This window comes from Zootoca vivipara, chromosome 7, assembly GCF_963506605.1.
Source record: "Zootoca vivipara chromosome 7, rZooViv1.1, whole genome shotgun sequence".
Classification (NCBI taxonomy): domain Eukaryota; kingdom Metazoa; phylum Chordata; class Lepidosauria; order Squamata; family Lacertidae; genus Zootoca; species Zootoca vivipara.
Window position 1 is genome coordinate 5,731,374 of NC_083282.1, and position 22,152 is coordinate 5,753,525.

Genomic DNA, 22,152 nt, shown 5'->3' on the forward strand with positions numbered 1-22,152 from the left:
CTGACAACTCCTGCAGCCCAACTGGCGCCTCGCTCTGCTTTCCTTTGAACCACATCTGCAAGGACAAAAGAGGGAGTCTTGTCATCTGGGAAGTCCCTGGAGAGGTCACTTTGGTACTGCTAAAACAATTGACTTTTTACCTTACCCCCTGAGGGGCACTCCATTGCTTCTCGAGACAGACAAATGCCAACATTAAAAAGCTATTTGAAAGAATTTTATTTCATTCACACACAAAAATCTGATTATGATAAACGTTTTCAGACAATGGGTGACACGTTTCTTGATCTAATTTTAATGTTATTATTTGTCCACTTTAATGTATTATTATATACATACTGTACCGGGATACATTTACTCAGTGTTAGTTACAGTACCATCAATATAACATTTTCAGATAATTTTCTTTCATGCTGTAAGTTTTATATCCATATTCCACAATTGTCCCCATGCTTCCATATCTATATTATAGCCAATATCTATTGTCCAATGTATCATTGAGGAATTTACTTGCTCATCCTTTGTTTCCCATTCCAATAACCTTACACATTTTAGACAGCAGTTTTACATTACATTCCAACAGATCTCTCTCCAGTTATGATATCTGTTCCCCAAACCCTCGTATCCTATCTTTCTTAAATACTTGGTTCAGATGATGATATGGTATCCATGTTGTTAAAGTTCCTGATAATTCCTTAAATTATTTTAATTGATATTTTCCTCTCTCTTGTTTTAATAAATTTTGAAAAGTTGTCCACCCTTCTTTCATATCCTTTTTATTTACTACTAGCTGGCCCTGCCATGTGTTGCTGTGGCTAATCCCTGTGACTGCCCCCACCCTGTGCCAAATCCCTGTGATTCCCCCCACCCTGTCCTGACCCATGACGTATCATGTCCCCTCTTCTCCCCACCCCCGGCTCATCCCTGTGAATGATCCCACCGTGTCCTGACCTATCCCATCCCCTGGCCCCCCCAACCCCCACCCAGGTGAGTCAGTACCTCAATTCGGCCTAGTCTGTAAAGGCTTCGGCCTAGTATGTAAACGGTAGCCGAGGTGCTGTTGAGAGGGAAGGTTCTATAGGTGTAGTACCAGTGTAGCCGCCGCTAGAGGGCGCTGGTTTGCAACCTGGTTCTTTTCCCAGCATGCACTTTCATCTGATTTGTGAGTTCTGGAACACGTGGTTTTTTGGGTTTTGCCTGGCCCAGGTGCAACATCTGTCTATGCAAACGGTATGGGGTTGATCTCATATTCACATGTGGCATTGTGTCAAAATTTGAACGTAATCGGTCAAGCGGTTTTGGTGAAAAGTGGATACTATCGGACATGGGCAGTTTACATCTTTATATATATATAGCCTACTAGCTGGCCCTGCCACACATTGCTGTGGCTAATCCCTGTGACTGCCCCCACCCTTGATGTATCACGCCCCCTCTTCCCCCCACCCCCGGCTCATCCCTGTGACTGGCCCCGTGTCCTGACCTATCCTGTCCCCTCCGCCCCCCAACCCCCACCCCGGCGAGTCAGTACCTCCATTTGGCCTAGTCTGTAAAGGCTTCGGCCTAGTATGTAAACGGGAGCCAAGGTGCTGTTGAGAGGGAAGGTTTTATAGGTGTAGTACCAGTGTAGCTGCTGCTAGTTTGCAACCTGGTTCTTTTCCCAGAATGCATTTTTGTCTGAGTGGTGTGTTTCGGGGTTTTTACGTGGCACAGGTGTGACATCTGTCTTTGAAAATTGTATGGGCTTGCTCTCATATTCGCATGCGGCATTGTGTCAAAATTTGAACGCAATCGGTTAAGCAGTTTTGGTGAAACGTGGATACTAGGGTGATGACTTTTTCATTTTTCCCCCCTCAAAAATTATTTCCTGTAGCACAAATGGATGAACTTTTGCCTATTAATGACTAAAATGAGGTATATTCCATTGAAATATTTTAAAAGGTTACGCACAAACAATTTTTAATTTTTTTGTATGCCGTTTTACCATTTCATAAAATTGTATTAACAATCTATATATATAAAAATGTAATATACTGTAGATAGCTTCCAACTCTTATAAAACTGCAGGTTATTACAATGTTCTTATCTGTTTATAGTTTATTTGTTTATATTCAATATACCATTTACATTCTTTCATAAAAAGTTGGTTATCTTGATTTATTAATTTTCCAGTAAGATTTGCCATTTCTGTATATTCTATAAGTTTTTGTATCCATTCTTCTTTCGCTGGGACGTATTCTTCTTCCCATTTTTGGGCAAGTAACTTTCTTGCCACTGTAGATGCACCCATCCTCACAACTGTTGGAAAAAAGAACCCCCAGGAATAAAAACATGATCAAATATTTGTATTACAAACTTTATTTGGAATTGTGGGAAAGGGGGAACTGGGCGTGGGAGGGGGGCATAAGAGCTGGTCTCTAGCTGCTGGTCTCACTGCTGCCGCTGCCTGGAACAAAAAAGAAGAGAAAAGATTCTTAATATTTAATTTATTATTATATTCATAACCCATCCTTCTGCTCCCACCCCCCCGCCCCGCAGCCAGATTTTCTCTGGCCAGGGGCATCTTGCCCATAGGAGCTAGTGGCGCTGGGCACCACAGCGCCAAGTTCTGGAGGGCGCCAAGGAAGAGGCAAGGCTCGATGCAGCGCCTCCCAGCAACAGCTCTCTGCCCTCCGCCATGCCACGCTCCTGCCCACCGGGAGGGAAATGGGGGTGGGGTGCCGGAGGGTTTTTTGCACCACAGCCCTGTCTCTGGCCTCCCTGTTCCTGATGAAGAAAGATCAACACTCACCCTCCACGTTGGTATCAGTGGACTCCATCCCCTGGTCGAATGGTCTTACAAAAATTTCTCTGATCTTCAACACCTCCTCCTTCCCATCTTTCATTACTTTTACTTCTTCCTTCCATTCATCCACCTCCTCCTCACCGACCAGGGGATGTATCTTGGGCAAACGGCAGCAGGAGACCAGCAACCCGCGGAGCCTTCTCAGACTTCGTAACCTAGGAAAGAAGAGGGGGGGGGAATTAGGAAATGGGTTCTAGATACGTATCTCTGTGCTGAATTTGGGGCATCTGGCAGGTAACCCTACCCTCCATTTCTAAATCTTGAGGGAACATGAAAGAAGCAGAATGCAGAAAGAAATCCTACTTACACTTGCGACGAAGAGAGTCTCTCCATTGCCTCACGGAACATTGCCTCGCGTTCTGTCCTCCTAAAAAGGCAACGCATTTTGGGGTTCGTTTTTCTCCTCTCACTTGCTATCTTCTCACTTGCTATCCTCAAATGGTTGCTCTTCCCAAAGTTCTCAGCCAAGTCACTCAGCAGGGAGACGTGTCACAATGGAGGACATGACCCCGTTACTTCAGCTATCTTGCTTAGTAACTGGCATTGTTCCCCTTAACATTCACTTCTCAAATATATCTTTCAGTGGGTTAAGCGGTTTATTCAATTTATTTAGAAAAGATCTGGCTTCATCCAGCACGGTGCACTCCTGGACAGGACAGGAAACACCTTGCAAACACCCGCCCTTTTCAACATGGCGGGGTTGAAACAATCCCACCGCTGCCAATCCTCCCTTCTCTATTACTAACAGTGTGCTGAAGGAATTCAGTTATTGTTCAAACAACCCACTATTCCTTCTTTCTCCCAAATGAACTCCGTGTTTTTATAAGGGTTTGCTAGTACATAGAGTACAGTTCCAGCTTTCCAAATAACGTGGCTCTGTATCCTTAAAAACTCCAGGCAAATGTTTCAGGAACAATATTGTGCCCTCAGTAAGGTTTCCCTCTCAACTCAGGTTCACCTCAGCAGCGGTTGCCTCAGCCCTTTAGCCACTGCAAGGCACTCTTTCCCTCCACTTGCCTCCCCTGTGCGTGACTTTGAGATGCAAACTCTCCACCTGCTCCTCAGGCTTAGTTTTATCTCCCCTCTTCAGTCACTACCCTTTTGAGTTTAGATACGTTGCTGGAATAAGGAGGAACATCCAATTTGACACAACATAGATGAAAGCTTTATTTAACTGGAGAACATGGTTTCATTTGTTTAAACTCTTAGTTCATCATCTTCTTTTCATATAACACAGACTTGTTAATACACCTCCTGCATCCCTCTCTAACACTTTACTCCCAACTGCCGACTCCCAACTGCCATTTACAATCCCATCAAGCTCCGCCTCCCAAGGAACACCTGCCTATACTGGGAGTGATAGATTAACCCATGATGAACTGGAATCATCATCAGGCACTATTCCGCCACAGTGCCCTCCAGACGTTTTGGACTACTACATCGTGCTGGTTCCCACACAGATTGTTGTTGTTGTTTAGTCGTTTAGTCGTGTCTGACTCTTTGTGATCCCATGGACCAGAGCACGCCAGGCACTCCTGTCTTCCACTGCTTCCCGCAGTTTGGTCAAACTCATGTTCGTAGCTTCGAGAACACTGTCCAACCATCTCGTCCTCTGTTGTCCCCTTCTCCTTGTATCCTCAATCTTTCCCAACATCAGGGTCTTTCCCCAGGGAGTCTTCTCTTCTCATGAGGTGGCCAAAGTATTGGAGCCTCAGCTTCAGGATCTGTCCTTCCAGTGAGCACTCAGGGCTGATTTCCTTCAGAATGGATAGGTTTGATCTTCTTGCAGTCCATGGGACTCTCAAGAGTCTCCTCCAGCACCATAATTCAAAAGCATCAATTCTTCGGCGATCAGCCTTCTTTATGGTCCAGCTCTCACTTCCATACATCACTACTGGGAAAACCATAGCTTTAACTATACGGACCTTTGTCGGCAAAGTGATGTCTCTGCTTTTATTTATTTATTTATTTATTTATTTATTTAGGTTTGTCATTGCTTTTCTCCCAAGATATCCCAAAATATAATTGGCCAGTTTGGGGAAGGGGAATCTTTGGAGATGGTTTAGAGCACACATTCAGGTAAATCCTCCAAGATGGAAGGGCCCTTGTAGGGTCATCCTATGGCATGTGGGAAAGCTTTTCACGTGAAGTGGATGCAGGGCCCAGCCCACCTGTGCAATGCCTTCTTGAAGATGTCCCCACCGACAGTGTCAATGAGCACATCAGCCCCAATGTTCTCAGTCAGCTTCTTCACTTCTTCTCTCAGGCTGCCGCTGCTGTAATTCACACTTTGGAGAGCCCCTTTCTGGAGAGCCAGATCGTATTTGCTGTCACTACCTGCTGCTGCTATCACTTGCAATCACAGAAGATACACACACACACAAAGATTGCCTTCCAGCTGCTGCGGCAGGTAAACCCTTTGCATTTGCCATTGCTCTTGAATGAAGTGTGAGTTTAAAGAGCATGACAGCAGCCACTCAGAAGGAAAATAAAATAAAACTAGGCATAATTGCATGAATCCAAGAAAGGGGAGGAGATTCCTCCTTTCCCCTGCAGCCCGGGGAGTTGTAGAACCATCCATAATGGCATCTGAGTCTAAAGACCAGCTGTAGTTCACCCCCTCCTGATGAACATGGATGGGGGCTTAAAGGTAAAGGTAAAGGGACCCCTGACCATTAGGTCCAGTCGTGACCGACTCTGGGGTTGCGCGCTCATCTCGCATTATTGGCCGAGGGAGCCGGCGTATAGCTTCCAGGTCATGTGGCCAGCATGACAAAGCCGCTTCTGGCAAACCAGAGCAGCACATGGAAACGCCGTTTACCTTCCCGCTTTAGCGGTTCCTATTTATCTACTTGCATTTTGACGTGCTTTCGAACTGCTAGGTTGGCAGGAGCTGGGACCGAGCAACGGGAGCTCACCCCGTCACAGGGATTCGAACCGCCGACCTTCTGATCAGCAAGCCCTAGGCTCAGTGGTTTAACCACAGCGCCACCTGGGTCCCTCTGGATGGGGGCTTAGGTAAAGGTAAAGGGACCCCTGACCATTATGGTAGGTCCAGTCATGACTGACTCTGGGGTTGCGACACTCATCTCGCTCTATTGGCCGAGGGAGCCAGCGTACAGCTTCCAGGTCATGTGGCCAGCATGACTAAGCCGCTTCTGGCGAACCAGAGCAACACACGAAAACGCCGTTTACCTTCCCACTGTAGCGGTTCCTATTTATCGACTTGCACTTTTGGCGTGCTTTTGAACTGCTAGGTTGGCAGGAGCTGGGACCGAGAAACGGGAGCTCACCCCGTTGCGGGGATTCGAACTGCCGACCTCCTGATCAGCAAGCCCAAGGCTCTGTGGTTTAACTCACAGCGCCACCTGCGTCCCAGACAGGGGCCTACCTTTGCCTTAAGAACATTGGTTGTGACATCCACAGTGGGAAGTCCAGTGGCACCAGGGGCTGCTGTCACTGTCACAAAATATGTTCCATATTTTCCCGTCTATAAGACGCCCCCATGTAAAGACAACCCCCTATTTTGGAGGACTCAGATTTAAGAAAATGGCCTCAGCACTATCCGTGTATAGTGTATAGCCCCCTAATTTTTGACATAATTTATTACGAAAAAAACCTAGTCTTATACACGGGAAAATATGGTAATTTCCCTGCAGTTGAAGCAGTCCTGGCTGTCTTCAAATACATGTGGATTAGAAGAACACACACAGCAAATGGGCCAAGTGGTAACAGATATGGCCAAACACATAAAGATGTTGCCACTTTTTTCATCAGAAGATTGGCCAGAAGATTAACTAACCTCAGTTGCTAAATTCGGGATACAACACGGCTCAGTGCTGTTGAAAATGTCGTGATGAGAATTCCCAGAAATGCCAGCCCAAAGGAGCACAGGGAACCCCTTCCCACACATCTGGAGAAGTGAGGTAGCTTCGGCAGCTATTTTTATGGATTAGATGCTGCAATCCTAACGAACGATGCTTTTGGGGCTTGTTTTCACTTCTCTTTTGATCTGCAATGTACTCCTCTGCCAGAGCTTTGGTATTGGCCACACCAATTACATGATCCCCCTAGTCCCAAAGCCATCAATGGAAAGCTATCAACACATGAGATAAAGCGATCCCCTACCATTCCTCCCCGCAAAACAATAAAACATCGAGACATGTTGAAAACAGCGCTCTTGACCTGACAGCAGCAACTTTGCAAGCATTTCGCCAATCCCCCTGGCTCTAATCCAAATAGCAAACTGGGATATGGGAGCTAACAGGGTCTGTGCAAGCAGCACCATCCAGGGCAGCAACTGGGCCCCTGAACTATTTGATACCTTTGCCTTGCACGACTCCATGTCTCTGCTTCTGGCCCCCTTAAGTGCGACAGAACCCTAAGAGCAAGTCTGCCCCGACTAAACTGTTGCACAGATATTATTTATTTAATGTAGAATCATAGAATCGTAGAGTTGGAAGAGACCACAAGGGCCATCCAGTCCAACCCCCTGCCAAGCAGGAAACACCATCAAAGCATTCTTGACATATGCCTGTCAAGCCTCTGCTTAAAGACCTCCAAAGAAGGAGACTCCACCACACTCCTTGGTAGCAAATTCCACTGCCGAACAGCTCTTACTGTCAGGAAGTTCTTCCTAATGTTTAGGTGGAATCTTCTTTCTTGTAGTTTGAATCCATTGCTCCGTGTCCGCTTCTCTGGAGCAGCAGAAAACAACCTTTCTCCCTCCTCTATATGACATCCTCTATATGACATCCTTTTGTAAGGCTAATATTGCTTAATGTAATGAAATTTGTTAAGCTGTTTCCCCCCAAAAAAAACAATTTTAAAGAACAGCATTCGATAAACTTTCCTTAAAAAAAAACCTAGATTAAAAATGTGGTTAGAGTATTGGACCTTGATTCATTCTGGTGAATTGATTTCCATTCCAGACATGGGACAAATAAGGAAACAGTCATTTCTGCCAGAATTCTATGACACCTCCAGCCCCAATGAATTCCTCTTACCTCCTTTAGGCTGTTGACAGTCTCACCAGTCTCCATCACATCCCCAGAAAACGCCATTACTAAAAAGAGAACATCAGGTATAATGTTTGCTGCCTATATTATCTGTTGCTTCTGCACCTACTGTGAGCTTCATTCAATGGACTGAACATACAGAATACAGATGCTAACAATGAATAACAAAGGTGAAATAATCCCTCTTTCCTGACTGTATTTTCCTGCCTCCCAGTATCGCAAATTATAACACACACATATGCTTGGGCATATCACAAAATACTGTACACAACTTTAATAGAAATCAGTGCTGAGGAATGACCAGAAGATGTCACTACAAGCACAATAAAGAGAACACTGAAAAAAGTTGTTGTTTTTCCGAAAATGGAAGGAAAGGTTAATCCCACTCCTCCCAGAGCACGTTGGTGGGGGCTGAAGCACAAGGAAACAAATCAAGTAATGTGCATCAGGTAAAAACATCCTTCCCCTCTCTCTGCTGTATAGCATAAAAATGGGATAAGCTGCTTATGTATACATAGCCACGTCTTGCCTTTGCTGATAATAGTTGGTTTCTCTGCCCTAAGAGCAAGGGGGAGAAAAATCCCGGTTCAAGTCTCACCTCAGCCATTGACCTCACAAGATGGCCACAGGGAAGCCACCATTATCTCAGCACCTGCCCTCCCCCCCCAACTTGTGTCCCCCCCCTGCAATTTGGAGGGTGAAAATGGTGCGTTATTTTACAGAGCTTTCATAAGGGTTGTTGAGATAAGGCCTGCAGTGGTTGCAGCCCCTCTCTGGAAGAAAAATGGTGTTCCATAGAAGTCAGGGGGCATATATTTGGTTTCTCCCTCCATTTTCATACCCTCCATATTGTCACCTAATGTCAGGGTGCTGTCAGCGGCTCCCGGCTGGTGGCCCAGGAAAGTATAAAGACAAGGAAAAGTTTCTTGCTGTCCTTTTTTATTTCAGTCTTTACAGAGAGAGGCTATAGAACCCAGCCTCTTGGATAATAATAATAATAATTTATTATTTATACCCCGTCCATCTGGCTGGGTTTCCCCAGCCACTCTGGGCAGCTTCCAACAGAAAAATAAAACACAGTAATCTATTAAACATTAAATGCCTCCCTGAACAGGGCTGCCTTCAGATGTCTTCTAAAAGTCTGGTAGTTGTTTCCCTCTTTGACATCTGTTGGGAGGGCGTTCCACAGGGCAGGCGCCACCACCGAGAAGGCCCTCTGCCTAGTTCTCTGCAACTTGGCTCCTCGCAACGAGGGAACCGTCAGAAGGCCCTCGGTGCTGGACCTCAGTGTCCGGGCAGAATGGCGTTGTCCCGAGTGAATTTCCACACCCACTCCGTCTCTCCCTCATTTGTCATTCTCATCCTCTCCTCTATGGGTGCTGTCTTTCCTGAGTCTAGTTGGGCTGCCTAAAACATTCTTGTACACTTTCCTAATCACCGGTGATCACAGATGAGTAAGAATCATTTATTTATTTATTTATTTAGGGATTAATTACAGAGCTCTGCAAGCAGTGTAGTAATAACTTTGTAAATTTTAAAAAACCCAGCTAAAATCCATAAACCAGTAGAATGGACATAAAAATAGAATCATTACAAACAAAGGTAACATTTAAAAAACTATTAAAACCTGGGTAGACTGGGGAGGGAATAGCATTTTAGCAGGCATTAAAAGCAACATAGCAAGGGCACCTGTAATGCCAATAGGCAGGGAGTTTTACAGCAGAAGTGCTGACACTTTAAACTAAGGTACAACTCCTCACCTGTTGTCTTTGTCCATGGAGTTTTCTTGGCAGGGATACTGGAGTGGCTTGCCAGTTCCTTCTCCAGGTGGATCACGTTTAGTCAAAACTCTCCACTATGACCTGTGAGCGATTTTACTTTCTTGGGCTCCTTGATCACTGCAGATGGTGACAGCAGTCACGAAATTAAAAGACGCCTGCTTCTTGGGAGAAAAGCAATGACAAACCTAGACAGCATCTTAAAAAGCAGAGACATCACCTTGCCAACAAAGGTCCGTATAGTTAAAGCTATGGTTTTCCCAGTAGTGATGTATGGAAGTGAGAGCTGGACCATAAAGAAGGCTGATTGCCGAAGAATTGATGCTTTTGAATTATGGTGCTGGAGGAGACTCTTGAGAGTCCCATGGACTGCAAGAAGATCAAACCTATCCATTCTTAAGGAAATCAGCCCTGAGCGCTCCCTGGAAGGACAGATTGTGAAGCTGAGGCTCCAATACTTTGGCCACCTCATGAGAAGAGAAGAATCCTTGGAAAAGACTCTGGTGTTGGGAAAGATTGAGGGCACTAGGAGAAGGGGACGACAGAGGATGAGATGGTTGGACAGTGTTCTCGAAGCTACCAACATGAGTTTGACCAAACTGCGGGAGGCAGTGGAAGACAGGAGTGCCTGGCGTGCTATGGTCCATGGGGTCACGAAGAGTCGGACACGACTAAACGACTAAACAACAACACAACTCCTCACCAACGGACATTACGTGGCACTTGTAAAAGTGCAAGTTAGGCAGATTGAAGCGATCAAATCAGCATGTATGGGGCATGGCCATCCCTTAAATGGAACTGGTCCCAAGCTGTTAAAGGCTTTATATATGTACCCATATTAGAACCTTTAATTTCACCCAGTAACAAAACAGCAGTCAGTGCAGATCCAGCCGGCAAATGTTTCTAACCCAAAAATGAGGTGGTTCTTTAAATCTTTTTGGGTTACTTATGTACCACAAACGATCCATAGAGGTTGTTGGTCTCATAAAAAAAGGAGTATTGTTGGCTAGTAACTTTTGTCATCTTACTTGCAAGGCTGGCTCATATCTCACTGACTTCTTTTAAGCAATATAACAAATTCAGGACTGGAGTTTCTGCAACTGAAGAAAAGCTGACTAAGATCTGTCCAAACATTCCTGCAAGCCCTAAAAAAAGATTTCACAGCTCCCATAGGGAGCATGTTGTACTGCTTGAAGTTATCATTGTTCCATTCTGGCTAAATATGTAAGCGAATAAAGCGCTAAAATTGGGTGAGCAGCAATCACAAGACTGGGGCAGCAACGTCATATTGCATCCCCAGCGCAAACAAACAGCATTTTTGTTCAAGAAATAAGTACAGATCTTTGCCACCACTACTGCTGCAGCTACTCACTGTCATGGAGTCTGTTCATCCTGTGAATGCTGACTAAGAAATAAGTCATTTCAAGTTCAATAGGGCTTACTTGTGTGCATGGGACTGCAGCCTCAATGACTTTTCCCCCCTGCCTTTCAGCAAGAGTCGTTATTTTATTTTATTTTACCCTCCCCTGCTCCCATACCAGCTTAATCAGCAGGCTTAGCAGGAGATAGTACTTGTCTCCATGCTGAGAAAAAGCAAAAAGTGCCATCGGCTGATTCCTATGAATCAACCATCAATGGGAGACACAAGGAAAGGGCAGTCTTTGTCTGTTTCTGGTTAGTTGGCAGGCCTACTTCATAGTTGCATTGGTCCAAAATTTTTATCTGACTAGGGCACTCTCTTAGGATGCTATTAGGATGTTTCTTACACTCTGTGTGTAACCTAAACCTCCTCTCCTGTGTTTCTTCTTCTGACTTCATTATTTCATGCCCTCTCCTAAGCTGCTGGCAGTTGCCCCTGGAGGTACATAATGACCTAGAAAGTGTGTGTTTTTTGTGGGAGAAAGGGAAGCGTTGAATTAAAATTGTTGTAGAAAATATTGCTTTAAAATCCGGTGGTTTGTGGTGGTGGTGGTGGTTTTCTCATTTCTCCATCTGCTCACTCACTGGCCTGGGTTTGCACATCACGATGAACCGGAGTACAACTTGCCATCACGACTCCTTAACCAAGACCTGTAACTATAAGGAAAACATTGGCTACACATTGTGGCCATGGAGGAGAGACCCTAACTATGATTCCAGGTTTGGACAATACGCTAGACCAAACCAAAAAAGCCAGGGGTGGGGCAGCAATGCAGCTCTAATCTCCTCCTCAGGAACCAGCACTGCCATGGTTTGGCTTACCCTGGTGTGGGACACAACCAGTCCCTCTCTGACATGCACAAACATACTACAGTGGTACCTCGGTTTATGAACACAATTGGTTCCGGAACTCTGTTCAAAAACTGAAGCGTTCATAAACTGAAGCGAACTTTCCCATTGAAAGTAATGGAAAGTGGATTAATCTGTTCCAGGCGGTCCGTGGAGTACTTAAACTGAAGCGTTCATAAACTGAAGCGAACTTTTCCATTGAAAGTAATGGAAAGTGAATTAATCCGTTCCAGATGGGTCTGCAGCGTTCGTAAACCGAACATTCGTAAACCGAGATGTTCATAAACCGAGGTTCCACTGTATTTAATATTCACTCATTTCATGCTATATTGATTTTCAGCCAGCCATTAGCAAAATGTTATCTTTCCACAGGGCTAATATTACAGCACTAACTCACAACACGGGTGCTGTTTCAGCTGTTCAAGGTTCAAAGCACTATTACGGATGAGTGACTGCCCTTTGGACGGTTTGTAATCAGAGTTCCACAGGTAGAGAACTCACAACCACAGGGTGAAGGGTACTCCTGTTATTGCAGGAGTGAGGAAACCATGGCAACGATGATCTTTTCCTCACCCTTGCATGATACGAAAAGCCCTGGGCCACACGAGAGGAGCCTGCATGGCAGCATCTCCCCAAACCAGTGCTAACCCTTAGGAAACTGTGCCAGTACTTTTATGGGTCATCACTGGCACATCCAGGGACCCAGGTGGTGCTGTGGGTTAAACCACTGGGCCTAGGGCTTGCTGATCAGAAGGTCGGCGGTTCGAATCCCTGTGACGGGGTGAGCTCCCGTTGCTTGGTCCCAGCTCCTGCCAACCTAGCAGTTCGAAAGCACGTCAAAATGCAAGTAGATAAATAGGAACCGCTACAGCGGGAAGGTAAATGGCGTTTCCATGTGCTGCTCTGGTTTGACAGAAGCGGCTTTGTCATGCTGGCCACATGACCTGGAGGCTATACGCCGCCTCCCTCGGCCAATAATGCGAGATGAGCGCGCAACCCCAGAGTCGGTCACGACTGGACCTAATGGTCAGGGGTCCCTTTACCTTACTGGCACATCCAGAGTTTCCCACAGCAGTGCAGAAGGACTGGATGTTTGAACAAGCATCAGCCGGGGAGATTGTAAATGACTTTACAGAAGAGGAGGAAGATCTATCAGTCCTGGACAATATAACTGAACTTTAAAAAGAGGAGGAAGAAGTATGGAATGTTGTTCCCCCAGTGGGAGAGGGGGAACAAGACTCATGTTCGATTCAAGGAGTCCCCACCCAAAGAAGAACCGGCATGGAATAATGTCCTCCCAGTGAGAGAGGAAGGGCAGGATCCATGCTGGGGCCTGAGCTTAACTGGGGGGGGGGGATTGAGATAGGGATGAAAAGTGGAAACATAGCTGGATGGTACTGTGCTACAGTTAGAAAATTGGGGGGGGCAGCAGGGGACAAAGAAGGGAGAGTGGTGGGTAGGTGGCAAAAGAGTGGGAATAGGGCAAAAGAGTGGAAATAGGGTTATTTTCTGATTGATTAAGATGGTCCGAAACTGGAACGTTTTATGGAGTTGGTTGATACATCTGGGAGATCCGGAGTCCAGGGGAAGGGGGGTAGAATTAGATAAATGTGGTTAAAGGTTATTATGATAGAAGAAATAATATTTGAATGTATGGAAAAAAATTGGGGTATAAATTGTGAGGCTAAGGGAAGAATTAGAGATGGATGGGAAAATAAATTTATATTTGGATTAATTAATGAATTATAGGTTGAGGATAGTTGATGTTTTTTTTCTTTGTGTAGATTAGAATTGGTTGTGAAATAATGGAATAATTGTGTTAGAATGATTTAAGATTATAAAGGAAAATTGCTTAATTTAGATTTAATAAATGGACCCAGTGGGGGGGGGGGAATCGAGGAAGTCCACAATGTCAAGTTAATGTAAGAATGGATGTGTTTTTTCTTTTTCTTTTTTATTATGTTTTCTTTTTGCTTTGTTGTTTTTGTTTTTGTGTTGAAATGTTTGAAAATCAATAAATATTATTTTTTTGTGGGGGGGGGGGACCAGAAGGACTGGATGTTGCCGCAGTAGCTCAGATGCTGACAAGGCTAGATGAGGATCAGGCCTCAGCTGGAGAAACACAGCAGCTCAGGAAAATTTATACAGCTGCAATACTTATAAAGCTTTATTCATCTTAGCAAGGTTTAGAAGCCCACACTATACTGGGAAACATCAACACCTCTTCCCAACAAGTTTTTTTCTTCTTCTCCATACAGAGACTTGCATAATTCCACTCAGTGATCCCATCACTTGAAAGAAGATCTGGACCCATATCACACAGGCCTAAACTGACCACTGTATCAGACCCTCACAATTCACCCCCCTCAAACCTCTAAGGTCTGTGAGTTGCCAACTGAAAGTCCAGCACTTTCCCCAAATACCCAGGGATGTGCATGCTTTAGCCATGCAGAATAATCTCATAGTGTGTTGGCAGTGAAAATGCTCTCACTGCAGCAACAGCCCAATTTACAGTCCAATTTTGAAAACCACGTAAAACAATCTGGATTTTTAGCTCACACAAAGCCCATCAAATGGTAAAAACTTAGAACATATAAACAACACACATACTTGTTTATTTTGAACTGCAAGAAAAAGCACTGTCTGATATTCTCAGCTGCAAGATGCTTTTCCATTTTGTGGGATGCAAACGAGTATTCAGTGGTGCTTCACAGGGCAGCCAATTTTGGTTTATCCTTGTCAAGAGTGACGATCTGAGTTTGGTAGGTTTGCACCACATGCTTCCCAGCTACAGGGGCACTTTTGTAAGATGTTTTCGCAAAGATCAAAGTGTGCAAATAATGAGTGTTTTTTGGGCAGAAGGTAGCTCAAGGTCGGGGAGAGGGTGATGAGTGTGGTGTGGTGCCTGGTGCCTGGTGGGGGCTCAATGTGGGTGCAGTGGTCAGTCTCTAGGAGATTTGAAGTAAATCAGCAAACATTTCAGACTCTGACCTAATAATACCAACAAAACAATATCCCTCCCAGTTATGCTGCTGAAACGAAGAAGGGTAGGTACATGGAGTGGATTTTCATGGCTGAAGAACCATCGGCCTCAGTCAGTTCTAGTACTTACAGCTAAATAATACTGAGCCCAGGAACTTCTTCTGTCCTTTGCATCAGGCTCGGCTTGGTGGATGTCAAGGTTGTAGTAGGAAAACAAACAAAGTGGATCTCAGAAGCCTGAAGTCTGCCCACCCCTGGTGTATACAATTGATTGTGCAGTGACACCAGAGTTTGTGATCTCGCTACAGAGCAAGCCCTCCACACAATACATCTAACCCAACAATCTCCACAGGGATTCCAGCTCTGGGGTTAGACCAGGGCAGGCATAGGCAAACTTGGCCCTCCAGATGTTTTGGGACTACAACTCCCATCATCCCTGACCACTGGTCCTGCTACCTAGGGATGATGGGAGTTGTAGTCCCAAAAAATCTGGAGGGCCAAGTTTGCCTGTGCCTGGACCAGGGAGGGTATGTTACTTATTTAATAAGAGACTTATCTGAAATAAAAAGGCTTTGGTCTTCTCTTTGTACCTTCAGAAACAGTTCTCACGGATTTACTATTTCCACATAGTAAATCAAGTCTACAAATGCCTGCTCACCTGGGCTGGGAGCTAATAACATCAAAGCAACTAGGCAAGCGAATCTTTCCACACCCAAGAAGAAAAGACTCTTCCATACCCAGTTCCCTTGTTCAGGCTATCTCTGCAGCAGCCTATGGGTGGGCCAGTATCTATTTGTGCGGGCTAGCAAATTCTTTGGCCTGTTTTCAAGGCTGCTGTAAAACCACTTCCTTTGACGCAAACGCACTCTCATCTATTGTAGGATTGCCACCCCTAGGGAGGCCAGCTGGGAAACTTACACAACTCTATCACATTTTTTTCGCCCAGAGAACTTGCTTAAAGCAGTCGGTGATTGTGGGATAACAAATCTGTTTCTCGTTTCAGCATCTGATAAGAGGCTTGAGGAAAGCTGAAAACGAACAGAACCCGAGACTATTAGCAGGGGTGGGTGGGAAGCAGAGTTGCCTGAGAAAGCAGAGAATGGCTCTGAACAGAGATCAATATCCTGTTTAAATAGGGCGAATGCCTTTTACCCCACAAGTGGAGGTTCCAGATAATAACCCTACATCTATACAAGCTCTTTTCACCTGAGCCCTCTTCACCTGAACAACTTGCCAAAGTACCTGCAAGAAAAACCCTCTAAATGCCTCAAGCCTTGCCGCTCCTTTACCTCATGTGGTTGCAGTGAAGAAGACGGGATCCCCCTGACAACCAGAGGCTTTTTCAGCTCAGTGCAAAGCGCTGCTTGGTAGGTCCTCTGGGGCTGCGGGGGGGGGGGGGCAAGGCTGCTCAGAGAGACAGGATCCAGCAGTTCTCGGCCAAAAGCATTCCTCTTGCAACACGAGAATGGGTACCAATGTCACAATGTCATCCCGCATCCCACCTGGCTCACTCCGCATCCACAATACAATATAAACACCATTAATGTATCCAACGTTTGTTAGCACATAAACACTCCCACTTTCAAGTTTGGCAAATGTCAATGGCCTAACACAGATGCAACGGTCGCTATCTCTAAATTGTGGTAAGGGGAGTCCCTTCCACAATGCCTACAGAATCCTCCTCGTTCCTTTCCCTGGTTGGGGTTAACTATGGTACGATGTCGCACATGAATTGTTATTAGCCATAGTTAGCTTGAACCAGGGTTTGCAAACCAGTTTCTAACCCTGATTTAAATGACACCCATAGCAGTGAAGACACTGCTCAGTTAAAGCTCATCTCAGAAAGGGTAGGGAGCGTCTGCACAGCTAGGCAAGGATGGAAGAAAGTCCATGGCATAGGATCTCCTGATCAGGTTTAAATCTCTAGTAATTTGTACAATTGTTGTTGTTGTTGTTGTTGTTGTTGTTGTTGTTGTTATATGTCACCTTTCCTCCTAGGAGCTCAGGGCAGCAAAGACAGTTCTCTTTCTCCCCACAACCCTGTGAGGTCAGTCAGACTGAGAGGCAATGAGTGGTCCAAGGTCACCCAGTGAGCTCCGTGGCAAGGCGGGGGTTTGAACCCGGCTCTCGCATATTGCATATCCTAGTCCAGCACTTGAACCACTACACCGCAATGACTCTCAGCGTTTGCTTAGCACAGGGTATCCCACATAGCGTGTGGCCCAGTCAAGTGCCTATATCAGGCTTCATGGTGAAGTCCAGAAATAAACAGTAAATTGCAAGAACTCGGGCCAGGAGGAAGATGAATTTCAAGTAACTCTTCAAAAGGTTTTATTTATGTAATGATGAATTCAAATAGGAATCAATTCCAGTATGATAGTGAGGCAAATAAAAATAAATTCCAGTGAAAAAATCCCAGGACAAGGCCCTGTTTCGACAATTCTTCATCAGCAATGTTTAATGGTCAGAGTGTACCAAGTATGTTTGCCTTCCTATTTTAATTCACCATGACATAAATAAAACCTTTTGAAGACTTACTTGAAATTCATCTTCCTCCTGACCCGAGTTCTTGCAATTTACTGTTTATATCAGGCTTCAGTCACATGTTCCAGAAACAATTCAAAAGCTTCCAAAGTTCTGTATCACAAAAAGATATTTGGGAGCAGAGCATTACTAAGACACTACCCAAATGTTGTTTTATTTATTGTTGTAACCCACCTACCGTGTTTCTCATATTATAAGACATGTCTTATATTTATTTTTTCCTCAAAAAAACACACTATGGCTTATTTTCAAGGGATGTCTTATTTTTTTCCTCCTCCTGCTGCTGCGGCCGGCATTGCTGCTGCGCCTATCACTATGTCTTATTTTCGGGGTATGGCTTATATTCCTTGAATGCTTAAAAATCCTGCTATGGCTTATTTTATGGGTATGTCTTAAAATATGAGAAACAGGGTAGGGACCTTAGTGTGAAGGGTGGATAATAAACTGTAATAAAAGTAATAGTAATAATAAATAATTAGTGCCCCCTCTAGGCATAGCTAGATGGAATCACTGGCCTCTGATCTATGAGAAAATCTCATCCTAGATCTTTCCTTTGCATAACTTGTCTTACTCTTAGTTTGGATAATATTTAGCCCTCCTTCCAGCTATCAGAAAATATATATCGCTGCACAAAGCCTTGTCCTCTACACACCAGCAAATACATTGCCTGGAAAACTGGTGCAACAGACATAACACGGCTTCTCCCTCTGGCATGCATAGCTTTTGCAAGGGTCAGTCGCTAACATCTTCTCTATTCTCTTTGGCCAGTATTTTCTTCAGACACTATAATGGGGGCTAGGACAACCCATTCCACTAGGTGGTCACGCTGCCTACTACTATAGAATCATGGAATTGTACAGTTGGAAGGGACCACAGGGGTCATCCAGCCCAAGCCCCTGCAATGCAAGAACCTTTTGCCCATTGTGGGGCCCTGAAATTAAGTGCCTACTGAGCGCTTTTAGAGCGGCTGACTGCCTGACTGCATTCTGAAGAGAGATGAGAGGGCCCTTAGTTGTAGTGGGGATGACTCCCTTCCGTTACATTGTGCACGCACCAAATGAATGGGAAGAGAAGCAGGTGGCAAGGCCTCCAAATAATGATGATCACAAAGCCCCCAAGCCAACCTGGGGGCACACGGGGACAGGAGGGGGAGGAGCCTTGTTGGACCAACAGCGAACGTCCTTGAATGGGTTTCTGCTAGTGGGACTTGCTTGTGGAGAGCCAGAGTGGTCTAGGGGTTTAGAGCAGGCATCCCCAAACTTCAGCCCTCCAAATGTTTAGCTCCCCCAAAGCGGAGCAAGTTGAGCGCCTGCCCGATGGGCAGATTCCTGGTGCTGCTTCACGGATCGGACAGAGCCTTGCTCTCCTTTCACATCAGAAGCCTCCCGTTCCCCGACGGGGAGAGGAGGAAAGGTCTCCTGGAAGCGCTTCTTTCTCCCTCTCACCCCCAGGACACCGCCTACCCAGCCTTGCAAATATGGGTGCCAAGCAGTTCTGGATTTCCCTATAAACTAAAAAAATAAATAAAGGGAAAAAACTGGACGTACATTTCCAAAATATAAGATAAAAAACAAATAAAATAAAACCTACATAGAGCAACAGTGTTTTGTGTTGTGTAGGCTACTTGTTATATGCAAATAGCTTTAGATACCTATTAGGTCCATAAAATACCATTTGTATTCAACACACACAAAAAGCGACAATTTGCTGTGGACAAAGGACAGCTGGACATATAAAGGGCCCTGGTGCCAAGGAGCGATCTTTCTGGATCCCCCCCCCCCCGCTCCCTCTCTCATCCAAGAGCTGTGCTCTAGATCCGGCTGTTGTCACCCCTAACTTTTAAAAATGCAAATAAATGGGGTCCTATTCACAGATCTCCCGCATAATCCAGATTTTGCAATGGTACGGAGAGATTAGTAGAAGGATCGCAAGGCCACCTCCGGCAGGAGGATTCCGGTGGGGACTTTGCAATGTCAAAGTGAGGCATATTCAAGCACCCAAATACGTCGTCACCCACCCACGTTTGCTAGGCGTGTGTACTTGGTAGGGGAAGTTAAGGTTTGATGAGGATGCGGGGCAGGGCCTTCTCCGTGGGTGCTCCCAGACTCTGTAATTCCATCCCGCGAGAAGCCAGACTGGCTCCCTCCTTGTCTTTCTGCCAGCAGGTGAATACTGTATCTTCTTTGCTTTGGGGAACTGATTGCTTCTAATGAAAGGACTGTGCCCTTTATTTTAAAATTTGTAATCTGTTTGGTTTTTTAATAGATCTTTTATATTTACATATAGTTTTAATTATATTAATGTTTAATTGCTTTTTTAATTATTACCCCCCCCCCCCGTTCCTATTTTACCTGTGAGCTGCCTTGAGTCCTTGTCAAGGAATAAGGCCAGGTATGTATTAATGAATAAAAGAATAAAAATAGTTGGTGTGTCATGTACATTTGTTACATAAGACAACCACTTCTGACATTCCTTATCTTGTGAACTACAGTACCCTGTGATCTTCAGATAAAGGGCAGTATACAAATGTAATAAATAATAATAATAATAATTCTATTAGGCTCTTTCCAGATGGTGCCACCTGATATCACAGGATAATTTACAGCTAAAGCATATAATAAATGAAGACACATTACGTTGATCTGGGCTATTTTACTTGGACTTCTATTTTACTTAGAAGGCAGAGATCTCTTCCAGCCCTGATACATGAGATCCCTTTAAAATGGAGAGGCAGAGACTGCGGCAGGGCTCCCGTGTCTGTATGCAAAGCATGTGGCAGAGAAGCTGAGAAATCCTAGTCAATTAAATCCCCCCCAATGGAAGCAGTCCCTGAATTGCCCACAGTCTGCAAGGAGGCGGTGGAATAAAATTGTTATTGCCTGAAAATGCTGATACAGTACTTGAAGTCAGCAGGATGTACAACATGCATATCTGAAAGCAAGACTCGTATGTGAATCTATCATTTTTTCAGTTATCTGAGATCATCGAATGAAGGGTGGTATATAAATTTAATAAATAAATAAAAATAAGCAACTTACCTGACTGGGGAGAGCTACGAGAGAGTTTGAGGGGTACATTTTCAAACGGGTTCGTATCCTCCCAAGAAGGATAGCTAATTTATGATGCTATTATAAGCCCTTCCTACTTTGGTCTGTCTGTATGGAGAGCTTTCTGAAAATAAACGGCAGTTCTTCATGTAGCAACTTTATTTTCAAATAAAACGTATTGTTCATTTGCGCCCACCACCACCAAAAAAGGGTAGATTAAGGATTTATGGCAAGGCCAGGATTCAGGGGTGTTTCTAGATCAGGGGTCAGCAAACTTTTTCAGCAGGGGGCCGGTCCACTGTCCCTCAGACTTTGTGGGGGGCCGGACTATTGTTTTGGGTGTGTGTGTGTGCCTATTCCCCACAAATAACCCAGAGATGCATTTTAAATAAAAGGACACATTCTACTCATGTAAAAACATGCTGATTCGTGGGCCGGATTTAGAAGGCAATTGGGCCAGATCCAGCCCCTGGGCCTTAGTTTGCCTACCCATGTTCTAGATCAGGCATAGGCAAACCGCGGCCCTCCAGATGTTTTGGGACTACAACTCCCATCATCCCTAGCTAAGAGAACCAGTGGTCAAGGATGATGGGAGTTGTAGTCCCAAAACATCTGGAGGGCTGAGTTTGCCTATGCCTGATCTAGATACTGAGCGTGCAAGGCTGTGGCACACATTTGCATAACATTTACGTACACTACTTTATATGTGAATATTCCTCGGGGCAAATTAAGGGGGTGGGTGGGTGGGGTCTCACTAGCGCCACATTTTTGCAGTGCACCCAGCTCTGCCTTGTAAGCAAATCCTTTTTTTAAAAAAAGTGTTTTTAAAAGTAAATCTAGAGCCTAATACAAAAGACCCAAGACAAAGCACCTCCTAACCATATTCCTGCTGAGATTATTTTGTTCCTTGAAACTATGGAATTTGACAGGTGGGTGCTGTTCTTCAGCAGAAGTGTCCCGTCACTAAGGTGGCCTTGGAAAGCCATTAGGTGGGGTGAGGCTGCTGCTGCCCAAGATGTTGCCCCCCCCAAGCACCCTGCATGCCCTCCTATCTGTGCCACCAGCGTTGACTGCGATAAGCCCAGACTCTGAATGAAGGGCCCTGCCCACCTTTCCCTGCATAAAGTATAAGTAACGACAGGGAGGAATGAGAACATTAGCACAGGGAAAGTGAGCACCAAGTGCTGCGCCTGCAAGTTCTCACAAGTTAAACTGTTGTTTATGGCCGGCCAGTGCCAAATCTCGGCCCCTTTAGCATAGAGAATCCCAGCTCCAGAATCACAAGCATGGAGAAAATAAGCACCCTGATTCTCAACTCACTTAAGCTGGATATAAGATGACTGGGACTGAATTAGCTCAAGTCAAAGGTTCCAACTCGATGGATGAGGCTATAAAGCAGCAGCCCTGAAGAGTGGAGAATTTATAAAAGCTACAAATACAGCAGTATTACCGGTAATAAAGGCACACTACTCTCCTGAAGAAATAAGATTATAGTTGCTGACACACTCAAGCAAAGTTGTCCAGTGTGGTGACCCTCCCATGCTTTTAGACTGCTACCCCCGAGGACCGGCAAGGCAAGACTTGCCTTTGCAGAAGCCATGCTGATTCTTCCTTAACAGAACCAATTCTTCTATCAGTTTGAGATAAAGCATCCTCTTGATAAGAATGTTTTTCTG

General features: G+C 45.0%; 1 protein-coding gene across 1 annotated transcript in view; it reads right to left on the reverse strand.

Annotated features, from left to right (window-relative positions):
• Positions 1-2,411: 2,411 nt before the first annotated feature.
• LOC118089158 (quinone oxidoreductase-like protein 2) overlaps positions 2,412-22,152 on the reverse strand; it is a 30,173-nt gene continuing 10,432 nt past the window's right edge. Inside the window, exons 2-9 of the mRNA XM_060277445.1 lie at positions 16,175-16,336; positions 15,748-15,757; positions 7,846-7,904; positions 6,840-6,909; positions 6,221-6,298; positions 5,011-5,191; positions 2,786-2,994; positions 2,412-2,440 (exon numbers count right to left, since the gene is read on the reverse strand). Coding sequence (XP_060133428.1) covers positions 2,412-2,440; positions 2,786-2,994; positions 5,011-5,191; positions 6,221-6,298; positions 6,840-6,909; positions 7,846-7,904; positions 15,748-15,757; positions 16,175-16,336 — 798 coding nt within the window. The remainder of the gene's footprint in view (positions 2,441-2,785; positions 2,995-5,010; positions 5,192-6,220; positions 6,299-6,839; positions 6,910-7,845; positions 7,905-15,747; positions 15,758-16,174; positions 16,337-22,152) is intronic.